Source organism: Nerophis ophidion, linkage group LG04 (genome assembly GCF_033978795.1).
Source record: "Nerophis ophidion isolate RoL-2023_Sa linkage group LG04, RoL_Noph_v1.0, whole genome shotgun sequence".
Taxonomy (NCBI): domain Eukaryota; kingdom Metazoa; phylum Chordata; class Actinopteri; order Syngnathiformes; family Syngnathidae; genus Nerophis; species Nerophis ophidion.
The window spans coordinates 8,142,962-8,155,018 of NC_084614.1; the positions used below are offsets into that span (position 1 = coordinate 8,142,962).

Genomic DNA, 12,057 nt, shown 5'->3' on the forward strand with positions numbered 1-12,057 from the left:
GACTTCTGCCGTCAGCAGGCTTCAGCGCAAACCCCGCTGGTGGGAATCTGTTCGGCAACAAGCCGGCCACTGGAGCACTGGGAACCGGCCTGGGAACATTTGGAACAGGTGCATGTCAACGTAGTGCCTCACTTATCGATGTGACTGTTAATGGGCCTGTTGTCTTTGTCCCGCAGTGGGCGCCGGACAGACGTCGCTGTTTGGGAATAACCAGAACAAATTGGGCTCTGCGCTGGGAACCATGGGCGCATTTGGGACAACAGGATTCAACACTGGCACTGGCACGCTGGGCTTTGGAGCGCCTCAACAACCTGTTGGTCAGCATCTGATCATATAATCCAGACCTGGGCAAATTAATCTTTTCAATCTGGCCTGCCAGACGTTCCCAAATAATTGTTTTCTAGATCTAAAAGACGGAAAGTGTAGCTGCCATTATAATTCGCAGTGATGTTTTTTTTAATGACAGTAAGTCTTGAAGTATGCAAAGTATTTCAATGGTTGGAATATGCGCTTTTCCATTATATACTACAGTGTTTTTAAACCACTGTGCCGTGAGATAGTCTGGTGTGCCGTGGGAGATTATGTAATTTCACCTAATTGCGTTAAAAAGATTTTAAGCAAACCGGTAATTATAATCTACAAATAATGTGTTGTTGAGTGTCTGTGCTGTCTGGAGCTCGGCAGAGTAACCGTGTAATAATCTTCCATATTAGTAGGTGGCAGCAGGTAGCTAAATGCTAAACGCTTAAACCAAAAGTAAACAAAAAAGGCGAGTGCCCCTTAAAAAGGCATTGAAGCTCAAGGATGTCGATGGAAAACGAAACTAAAATTGAACTGGCTGCAAAGTAAACAAAAACAGAATGCTGGACGACAGCAAAGACTTACAGCGAGTGGTGCAGAGGGCGTCCACAAAGTACATCCGTACATGACATGACATGACAATCAACAATGTTCACACAAAGAAAGATAGCAACAACTGAAATAGTCTTGATTGTCAACACAGTAAGCAGGTGCGGTGAATAGCGCTCAAAGGAAGACATTTAAACTGCTACAGGAAAATACCAAAAAAGGAGAAAAAGCCACCAAAATAGGAGCGCAAGACAGGAAGTAAAACACTACACACAGGAAAACCGCAAAAAAGTCCAAATAATATATATAAAATATAATATATACAAAAATGCAACTCAAGTATTGGGTTTCACAATGTAAAGTGTTTTGAGTCACTAGAGAAAAGGGCTATATAAATATAATTCACTTCACTCTATTGATGCATGGTTGGTTTTGGTTTAAAGTCATATCCAACAATTGCGTCAACAACTTTTTACGATCAACTGGGTTTCGTTTTTTTTAATGATTTCCGCTAGTGGCGTGCCTCTGCATTTTTTCACCGCAAAAAATGTGCTTCGGCTCTAAGAAGGTTGAAAAGCACTGATTTGCTAGTTACTGTGGTAATCTAATTAGGTACTATGGTAATTTAAGTCCGATGAGGAACCAAGCAGTGTGGGTGGGGAGCGTTTCCACAGAATGTTTCCAGAGCGAGCCTGAAAATGCGGGTGTCAAGGACAGACGCGGAAGGAGATTTTTACAACAAAGTTCTAAAGCTTAGTGATATATCAGATTGTAGGTGTTTTTTTGTTTTTTTAACCCTTCGCTTTCATACTTCTCTGTTTGTTGCATTTTTGTTGATTGTAAAATATGTGGATGGAAAGGGTGAGTGACGTTCATATGTTAATATTCAGTGTTTTATCATTCATAGTTGATATTGTAAATCCCACATTCTTTATTTGCATTGTGGTTGTCTCATTCAGTAAAACATGTAAAATTCCATTCCATTTTTTAAGGTGGTCTGTCATTACGTTTTTAGAATCAGGTTTTGAACTGGTGTTTCTAAAAATAGATATACCGGCCCCCAGACTAATTTTTTTGTGTAAGTTCCTCCCCCCACGAGTCAAAAAAATCGCCCAGTCCTGATATAATCCTCCCAATCACAAAAAATGGGATGTTTTGGAGCAAATTTGTGCCGCACTGACGTCCACATGCGACACTTCTGATGTTCCTGTTTTGTTGTTGTTCCTCCCAGCTCTCACCGATCCCAACGCTGCGGCGGCCCAGCAAGCCTTGCTGCAGCAGCAGTTCAGCGTGCTGGCTTATTCTCCGTATGGAGACTCGCCGCTCTTCAGAAACCCTCTGTCTGACCTGAAGAAAAAGGAGGAGGTGTGGTTTTATCCAACTTCTATATTCTGCTGTGAAAAAAGTGTACTGTTGGACAGGGAAGTCACCCCAATCCATGTGATGTTTTTTTCCTTGTCTTGGCAGCGCATGAAACCGACAAATCCAACTGCCCAGAAAGCGCTGACCACACCCACTCATTACAAGTTGACCCCGCGACCTGCGACAAGGGTCCGTCCCAAAGCGTTGACCTCCTCGGGCACCACCAAGTCGCAGCTGTTTGACGGCCTGGATGACGACGAGCCCTCGCTCACCAATGGAGCCTTCATTCCCAGGTGACTGATACTGGATGAATGTGGTTCTCGTTTTTAGGCACAAGGCTTAGCCTTAACTGGAAGAGGCAATTCCTGAAGGAATGGTGTGTGAATGCTCTAATGCTCATTGTTCATTCATTGAGTGCACGCAGACACACATTGGCTGACTATCATTTATAAAGCTCTTTTAGTTTTAATACCTCCATACTTGTGTACTTCGTTACAAAGAAAAAACAGCTCTTATGCATTACGTTCTAACAATTTGTATGTTTTAACTGTTCCCCATGTACGGATTGAATTTGCCAAAAAAGCTTTTGGCATTGCTGCCCCTATGGCATGGAATGCATTGCAGACAAAACTAAAACTCACTAAACTACTTCCATTCAGAGCCTTCCGTTCTGTTCTGAGGGACAGACAGCAATGGACGTTTGGACAGTGCCTGTGTTTTTAAAAGGTTTAAATCATTATTGTTTTACAGTTCTATGTATTTTAAAATGTATGTCTTATCGTAATACTTTTTTGAGACTGCTCTGTGACATGTGCTGTTGACCTCTTGGCCAGGTCTCCCTCGTGAAAGAGACCTTGATCTCAATGGGTTTCTTATCTGGTTTAGTAAAGGTTCTAAATGCTGAAGTTGAAGTGAAATGCTGACAGAATGTAGGTTGAATGTAAGAATAGTTTGAATGTTGGTTTGAATGTTGAAGAGTTTGAATTTCCAGGAAAACCGTAATCCGGTTTACAACTTGTGAAAGTGTTGGTTTGAATGTCCAGGTTGAGTGGAATGTGTTGACGTCGGAATGGTTTGAATCAGTTGAAAAATGTGGGAATTGTGCAACTTGGGAAAAATGTCCCATTCATTTAAATGGGAGCTTCCTGGATTTTTTTAGAATTTGGGGAAAAGCAGGGTTTGTTTTTTAAATGATTAGGAGCATGAATGAGCTGAATTGGTTGGTGTTGGAATCGTTTATATGGGTCAAGAAATGTTGAAATATTAACAGTTGTTTAATTGAGAAATTGTATTGGGCGAATTCCTGGAATTACGGGGAAGCCGGGAATATTTTCTTTTTTCCTGACTAAGAAAAATGTTTTGACTAAACAGTTCAAATGGGTTGAAAAAAGGACAAGGAGTAGTCAAGCAAAAAAGGTTGGAAATAGGGTTAGAAAAAAGAAAAATAAATTCCTGGAAATTCGTTGTACGCTGAAAAATGGTATCTAGAATATCCAGGATGAGTTGAAGGTGGAATTCGGTGGGAGTTTGTGGAAGTTTGAAAAATGGACAATTCATTAAGAATGGTGAAAATAAAACATTTAAAAAATGGTATTATGGGAAGTAAAGCACACAATTCCCAAACAAGCTGAATATTTTGAAGTTGGAACAGTTTGAATCAGATTAAACATGTGAGAGTTGTGGGATTTTAAAGAATGTCCCATTTAGTTCAATAGAAATTTCCCCAAAATTTGGGACTTTCGAGGAAAGCAGGAATTTATTTTGAAAACGGTGAAACAAAAAACCTTGAATGGTCTGAATGACTTGAAACGATTGGCGTTGACATTTTTCAAATCGGTCGAGAAATGTTGAAGTAGTAAGAAAATTTACGGAATTTTGGGAAAACTGGAAATTTTTCCAGTTCAAAAAAACAACTTTTCTTTTTAGTCCTGATAAACCTCTTAAAGCCCAAGCTGTTTGTTTACGTATTATTTTATTTCTTTTTGCTATTTGGGCTTATTGGACCCGAATTACAATAAAAACAATAATCTTTTGATATGATGTACTTAGTCCATAAATACACAAACGTGTACTTCATTTTTAGTGACATGCTAATTCTTATTTTCTTATTACACTTTTTTATTTTTAAAATCCATTGTACTTTATACTCTTCTGACACCACCAGATGGCAGTATAAGTGTCCACATATGTGGCCATAAGACCCCAATTCAGTAGTGTATACAATTTTGAAAATAAGAGCTAAAAGGTGCTGTCCACGCATGTGGCCGCTAAGCCTTTTTTTAAGAGAAAAAAACGAAGCTGCTGAACCCAACAAAGTGGTGTGAAGTCGCTTTGTGTTTTATCTAAAAGTTGTGTGTTCGCCCATAGGAAGAGCATCAAGAAACTTGTGCTGAAGAATTTGAACAGCAGTCAATACAGCAGTCCTGCCAACAAGGATGCAGACGATCTGGCCTCGCCATCTGAGTACCCTCAGAACGGACACAGGTCTGGAACTAACACACACTCTGCCACATCTGCATTGGGATTATCTATATGTGCGCAATATGTATTAATTGCAAGGTTTTTATTTAATTTGAGTTTTGTTGCTGTATGTAGGGTTGTACGGTACAGCGGTACTAGTATGATACTAATGAGTCAAAAACGGTACCATACTCTGTTTGAAAACTATCAGCTCCCGGGCATGACTGCACATTGTCACATGGTGACATTGTTGGTTTTAGGAGCAGAGGAGCATGTTGAGCAGCGCCCACACACAGAGTACTTACAAGCAGACACAGTGTGTAGACAAAGGGAGAACGGACGCATTTTGGTGCAAAAAGTCAAGATAAAGGTGAAGTTATAACACTGAAACACCCTCAGGAAGAGCTGCTTTAAGACATTTCTAGTTAGCTATCTGCTAACATCCATCCACAGTGTTTTAGCTACTTCTAAATCACTAATCCTGGTCTTCTTGGTGACGAATAAAGTGAGTTTCTTACATGTACATTTATCACTGGAGGACGAGGAATAGCTAAACATGCTTCACCACACACCATAGGAGGATACAATAGATCACCGGCGTCACAATGTAAACAAACGCCATGGGTGGATCTACCCTTGACATCCACTGTAATGATCTAGTCAATACTACTATGATTACATCGATATTTTTTATCGTCACAAAATCTTTTTTCCTTTTCATATTATATCTATAAAGTCAGTAAACGCGTCCCTGAACACTTGAGTACTTTGAATATGACCAATGTATGATCCTGTAACTACTTGGTATCGGATCCATACGTAAATGTGTGGTATCACCCAAAACTAATGTAAAGTATCAAAGGAGGGAAGAATAAATGATTATTACATTTGAACAGAAGTGTAGATAGAACATGTTAAAACAGAAAACAGCGTGACACCTACCCTTTACATCACTATTTCTTCATCAGTATTAATATATTAGGTATTTTATTGTATTATCCTGTAACTAAGTGATTTACATTTTAACAGAAGTGTAAATAGAACATGTTAAAAGAGAAAATAAACAGATATTAACAGTAAATGAACAAGTAGGTTAATAAACCATTTTTACAGTTTGTCCCTCATAATGTTGATTAGGAGTTTTTGTTTGTTTACTTACTACTAAAAGACAGGTTTTCTAGTATGTTCACTATTTTATCTAAGGACTAAATTGTAATAACGCATTGCACATGTTTCATTTACACTAAGATGTTTTGTTAAAATAAAGGCAATAATGCAATGTTTTGTCGGCCCGTTAATTTAGAAAAGTATCCAAATAAATTCTGGTACCGGTACCAAAATATTGGTATCTGGACAACCCTAGTCCTTTGTGTTCCTTTACATTTCCCCCTTGTTTTCATGTTTTTACCTTATTGTGGACGTACAGTGGAACCTCAATTTACAAACTTGAATAGGGTTCTTAAATCGACATTTTCATAGGAAGAGGCAATTCCTCGACAAAAGTCCCTATTTTAGTAAAGGTTTGTCCGCTTTGAACATAATATAAAGTGCTATACAATACTAAATGTCAAACATAACAAGGAGGTGATTAATTCAATATGTCTTTATTAACAATCTAGAACATCAACAAGCTGAACTGTGCTGTTGGTCTGCTCTGCCAACACACACACACGCAAGTACCCTGTGGTGCCCTCACAAACGATCATAAAATCCTTCGACCGTATTGCTACAACAATAAACATTTTAAGAAGTAAACTCCCCTTACTGTACATTACCATCGCGGAGGAGCGGCTCCTGAGAGGAAAGAAAGAAGCAGACAGGGGGAATGAGGAGTGCGTAACCGAGGGGCTGTGTGTGTGTGCGTTCTTGGAAGAGGTACCGCTGAACGAGAGGTAGTTTACTCTTCATAATTAAAGCCGGCTTCCTCAATCTTCAGTATGAGCAAGAACTACATGGCTGCCAACGGGACTCAAAATAAATAAAGAGGCGTTTGCACACAGAGGCATACGTTCCACGATGTAAAAGTTTGGAAACCGAACATTCTGCAAATTGAGGTTCCACTGTAACTGTGGGATAAAGTTGATGCTATCCTATTTCTGACTAACTTATCCACTCTGTCTTGACGTCACACACTCTTCTCTACAGCAACATGGGGGACGAAAGTGAGTTGAGGGATGGTCCGGGTCACAACAGCCGGGGGGAGGATGACCTCGAGGTCACCCAGTTCTATGTCAACCCGATTGCAAAGCCCATACCGCAAGGACGCACCCAGGCCAGCCTGCAGGACACCATCTGCGAACTGAACATGCACAAAGCCGCTCGGAACGGCCTGGAGGTCAGTGGTCATGATGTCATGTGACGTGTGTCTTCACAAGACTTACCACCACGCTCTTTCCCTGCCGACAGTTGAGCAGCGAGGATGTGTCCGTGTCCCTGGGGGAGGAGTCTTTGCAGGAAGAGCGGGGAGACTTACTGCAGGAGTCCAACACGTCTCCTCACCCAGCAGGTCTGATAACTGCTCATCCAGCAACGGAACCTCGCCAGGCTTCGGCTAACCGCGTGGTTTCCTGCTTTCAGGCATCGTTCTGAACCGTGTGGGTTACTACACCATCCCTTCTATGGACGAACTGGCCGAGATGGTGGACGACAACGCCGTGTGCGTGGTGGAGAACTTCACTGTTGGCCGTAAAGGTGACGCAATGTTTGGGTCGCGCGCAGAGCCCTGATTGGGCGGACCGCTCACCGCCTTATTGTGACGTCCCTGGCAGGCTACGGCTCCATTTTCTTTGCCGGCGTGGTGAACGTGACCGGACTCAACCTTGACGAGATTGTCCACTTCAGACGCAAGGAGGTCATTGTTTACCCCGATGATAAAAACAAGCCTCCCGAGGGCGAGGGGCTGAATCGGTAAGTTAGGAATCATTGGCCAATTTCCTCGTAACCGATCCGAGTCGTCCCCCACACGGCCACAGGCGTGCCGAGGTGACTCTGGATGGCGTCTGGCCAAACGACAAGACGAGCTGCACGCAAATTCGAAGCCCTGATCGTCTGACCGACATGAACTACGAAGGACGGCTGGAGAAGGCCTCCCGCAAACAAGGAGCTCGCTTCCTGGAGTACAGACCTGAGACTGGGTCCTGGGTGTTTGAGGTCAGTGTTATAGGGGCCGGTTTTACTGTCAAAGATCTAATTAATCCATACTGATGAGTGATCGACCAGTTATCGGTGCCAATATTTGGCATTTCGGCGTATATATGTGTCAGCCTTTTTGAGTTGTCTTTATTTAAAGGCACAAAGCACAGAAACGTTAAGCTCAAAGACTAGAGATTTCCGATAATATCAGACTGTCGATAAATGCTTTAAAATGTAATATCGGAAATAATCGGTATCTGTTTCAAAATTATCGGTATAGGTTTCAAAAAGTAAAATATGACTTTTTTAAACGCTGCTGTGTACACGGACGTAAGGAGAAGTACAGAGCGCCAGTAAACCTTAAAGGCACTGCCTTTGCTGCCGGCCCAGTCACATAATATCTACGGCTTGTCACGCACACAAGTGAATGCAATCATACTTGGTCTACAGCCATACAGGTCATACTGAGGGTGGCCGTATAAACAACTTTAACACTGTTACAAATATGCTCCACACTGTGAACCCACAACAAACAAGAATGGCTAACACATTTTGGGAGAACATCTGCACCGTAACACAACAGAACAAATACCCAGAACCCCTTGCCGCACTAACTCTTCCTGGACGCTACAATATACACCCCCACTACCCCAAAATATTGCACTTTGTGACTTGTGACATGAACTTGTCCCAAACCACGGTTTTACATGAACACGTCCCGGACCACAGTTTTACATGAACACGTCCCGGACCACAGTTTTACATGAACTTGTCCCAGACCACAGTCTTACATGAACTTGTCCCCGACCACAGTTTTACATGAACTTGTCCCCGACCACAGTTTTACATGAACTTGTCCCAGACCACAGTTTTACATGAACTTGTCCCGGACCACAGTCTTACATGAACTTGTCCCGTACCACAATCTTACACGAACTTGTCCCAAATCACAGTTTTACATGAACTTGTCCCAAATCACAGTTTTACATGAACTTGTCCCAAATCACAGTTTTACATGAACTTGTCCCAAATCACAGTTTTACATGAACTTGTCCCAAATCACAGTTTTACATGAATTTGTCCCAAATCACAGTTTTACATGAACTTGTCCCAAATCACAGTTTTACATGAACTTGTCCCAAATCACAGTTTTACATGAATTTGTCCCAAATCACAGTTTTACATGAATTTGTCCCAAATCACAGTTTTACATGAACTTGTCCCAAATCACAGTTTTACATGAACTTGTCCCAAATCACAGTTTTACATGAACTTGTCCCAAATCACAGTTTTACATGAACTTGTCCCAAATCACAGTTTTACATGAACTTGTCCCAAATCACAGTTTTACATGAACTTGTCCCAAATCACAGTTTTACATGAACTTGTCCCAAATCACAGTTTTACATGAACTTGTCCCAAACCAGTTTTACGTGAACTTGTCCCGGACCACAGATGCACTTGTCCCGGACCACAGATGCACTTGTCCCGGACCACAGTTTTACTTGTCCCGTACCACAATCTTACATGAACTTGTCCCGGACCACAGTTTTACATGAACTTGTCCCAAACCAGTTTTACATGAACTTGTCCCGGACCACAGTCTTACATAAACGTGTCCCGGACCACAGTCTTACATAAACGTGTCCCGGACCACAGTCTTACATAAACGTGTCCCGGACCACAGTCTTACATAAACGTGTCCCGGACCACAGATGCACTTGTCCCGGACCACAGTTTTACACGAACACGTCCCGGACCACAGTTTTACACGAACACGTCCCGGACCACAGTTTTACACGAACACGTCCCGGACCACAGTTTTACACGAACACGTCCCGGACCACAGTTTTACACGAACACGTCCCGGACCACAGTTTTACACGAACACGTCCCGGACCACAGTTTTACATGAACTTGTCCCGGACCACAGTTTTACATGAACTTGTCCCGGACCACAGTCTTACATAAACGTGTCCCGGACCACAGATGCACTTGTCCCGGACCACAGATGCACTTGTCCCGGACCACAGTTTTACACGAACTTGTCCCAAACCACAGTTTTACACAAACTTGTCCCAAACCACAGTTTTACACAAACTTGTCCCAAACCACAGTTTTACACAAACTTGTCCCAAACCACAGTTTTACATGAACGTGTCCCGGACCACAGATGCACTTGTCCTGGACCACAGTCTTACATGAACTTGCCCCCGACCACAGTCTTACATGAACTTGTCCCAAACCACAGTTTTACATGAACTTGTCCCGGACCACAGTCTTGCATGAACCTGTCCCAAACCACAGTTTTACACGAACTTGTCCCAGACCACAGTCTTACACGAACTTGTACCAGACCACAGTCTTACATGAACTTGTCCCAAACCAGTTTTACATGAACTTGCCCCAAACCAGTTTTACATGAACTTGTCCCGGACCACAGTCTTACATAAACGTGTCCCGGACCACAGATGCACTTGTCCCGGACCACAGTCTTACATGAACTTGTCCCGGACCACAGTCTTACATGAACTTGTCCAAAACCAGTCTTACATGAACTTGTCCCAAACCACAGTTTTACAAGAACTTGTCGTGGACCACAGTCTTGCATGAACCTGTCCCAAACCACAGTTTTACATGAACTTGTCCCAGACCACAGTCTTACATGAACTTGTCCCAGACCACAGTCTTACATGAACTTGTCCCAGACCACAGTCTTACATGAACTTGTACCATACCACAGTTTTACATGAACTTGTTCCTGACCACAGTCTTACATGATCTTGTCCCGGACCACAGTCTTACATGAACTTGTCCCGGACCACAGTCATGCATGACCTTGTCCCAGACCACAGTCTTGCATGCACTTGTCCCGGACCACAGTCTTACATGCACTTGTCCCGGACCACAGTCTTACATGAACTTGTCCCGGACAACTGTCTTACATTAACTTGTCCCGGACCACAGTCTTACATGAACTTGTCCCGGACCACAGTCATGCATGACCTTGTCCCAGACCACAGTCTTGCATGCACTTGTCCCGGACCACAGTCTTGCATGCACTTGTCCCGGACCACAGTCTTGCATGCACTTGTCCCGGACCACAGTCTTACATGCACTTGTCACGGACCACAGTCTTATATGAACTTGTCCCGGACCACAGTCATGCATGACCTTGTCCCAGACCACAGTCTTGCATGCACTTGTCCCGGACCACAGTCTTGCATGCACTTGTCCCGGACCACAGTCTTACATGAACTTGTCCCGGACAACAGTCGTATTACATTCCTGGTGTCTTCCCCCTGTTTGTGTTTGCTACCGCAGCTATGGAGTGACACAAATAGCCTGCGGCCATTAAAGCAACGCTCGGAGTTTCAAGTTCTTTGTTTCAACATAGGACATAAAAAAGAGACATATCTACCTGCCAAAAATCCAAACTTTGTGTACTTGACAAATAGGAGACTTATTATACAAGAAAAGTGTCGATGCTCCTCTGATGTTTTTTGGCACTAAGTGGATGTCAACATTGGCGTTGTATAAAACACGCCGCTACAAGTCCGAGGTTTGCTTAAAAAAATATTAATGTTAAAACAAGGTGAATCCTTGTCCAGCTGTTTACTGACATAATATTCATCTTTAGCCAAGTTATCGACCTTGACTACTAAAACAGCCCTGAAAAAACCATATCGCTCGATCTCTAATGCTGGTATTACCGACTCCCTCTCTTTCAGGTCGCCCATTTTTCAAAGTATGGCCTGCAGGACTCTGATGAAGAGGAGGACATTCCGCTTAAGGCTGATCCCAAGAAGCTGAAGATGTCATTTCCGCCAACCAAACTACCTCCGCTTCCTTCCCCCTCTCAGCAGCAGGCTCAGGTACCTCCTGCCCGTGGCGCACTTGACTTGTGGTGCTTCCATCAGTCTGTTCTGAAAGTTCAGTTTTTTGGTGGGGCTAAAAGAAGGTGATGATGACCCGGCGGTGTCTTGTCAGGCCACAGTCGTGGACGTCTCTGAGCTGGACAGCGACATGGCCGACATCACCCAGGGTTTTCCTACTGAGAGCGCTCTAGGAAACGAGGGTGACTGTGACATGCCGGTGAGCCCGTCGGAGGCGACGCCTGGGAAACACGGGAGTATGACCTACGCTGAGCCAGATGGCGTCCCTGCATCCAGCCACATAGCATCCTCACTGGGCATCAACCCCCACTCGCTCCAGGTGAAGACTGTCCCCGCCCACTCAAAGTGTCCTCAATAA

At 43.2% G+C, this 12,057-nt stretch overlaps 1 protein-coding gene across 5 annotated transcripts in view; it reads left to right on the plus strand.

The window, feature by feature from the left end:
• The window catches only part of nup98 (nucleoporin 98 and 96 precursor), a 40,265-nt gene that overhangs the window by 17,133 nt on the left and 11,075 nt on the right, over positions 1 to 12,057 (plus strand). For 3 of the 5 annotated variants that reach the window (XM_061896910.1, XM_061896912.1, XM_061896915.1), the window contains 12 exons: positions 16 to 108; positions 177 to 317; positions 2,081 to 2,214; positions 2,317 to 2,504; positions 4,579 to 4,695; positions 6,817 to 7,006; positions 7,078 to 7,177; positions 7,249 to 7,362; positions 7,440 to 7,578; positions 7,644 to 7,821; positions 11,535 to 11,678; positions 11,794 to 12,018. In XM_061896910.1, coding sequence (XP_061752894.1) covers positions 16 to 108; positions 177 to 317; positions 2,081 to 2,214; positions 2,317 to 2,504; positions 4,579 to 4,695; positions 6,817 to 7,006; positions 7,078 to 7,177; positions 7,249 to 7,362; positions 7,440 to 7,578; positions 7,644 to 7,821; positions 11,535 to 11,678; positions 11,794 to 12,018 — 1,763 coding nt within the window. The remainder of the gene's footprint in view (positions 1 to 15; positions 109 to 176; positions 318 to 2,080; positions 2,215 to 2,316; positions 2,505 to 4,578; positions 4,696 to 6,816; positions 7,007 to 7,077; positions 7,178 to 7,248; positions 7,363 to 7,439; positions 7,579 to 7,643; positions 7,822 to 11,534; positions 11,679 to 11,793; positions 12,019 to 12,057) is intronic. The other 2 variants (XM_061896911.1, XM_061896914.1) reach the window with 1 other exon arrangement.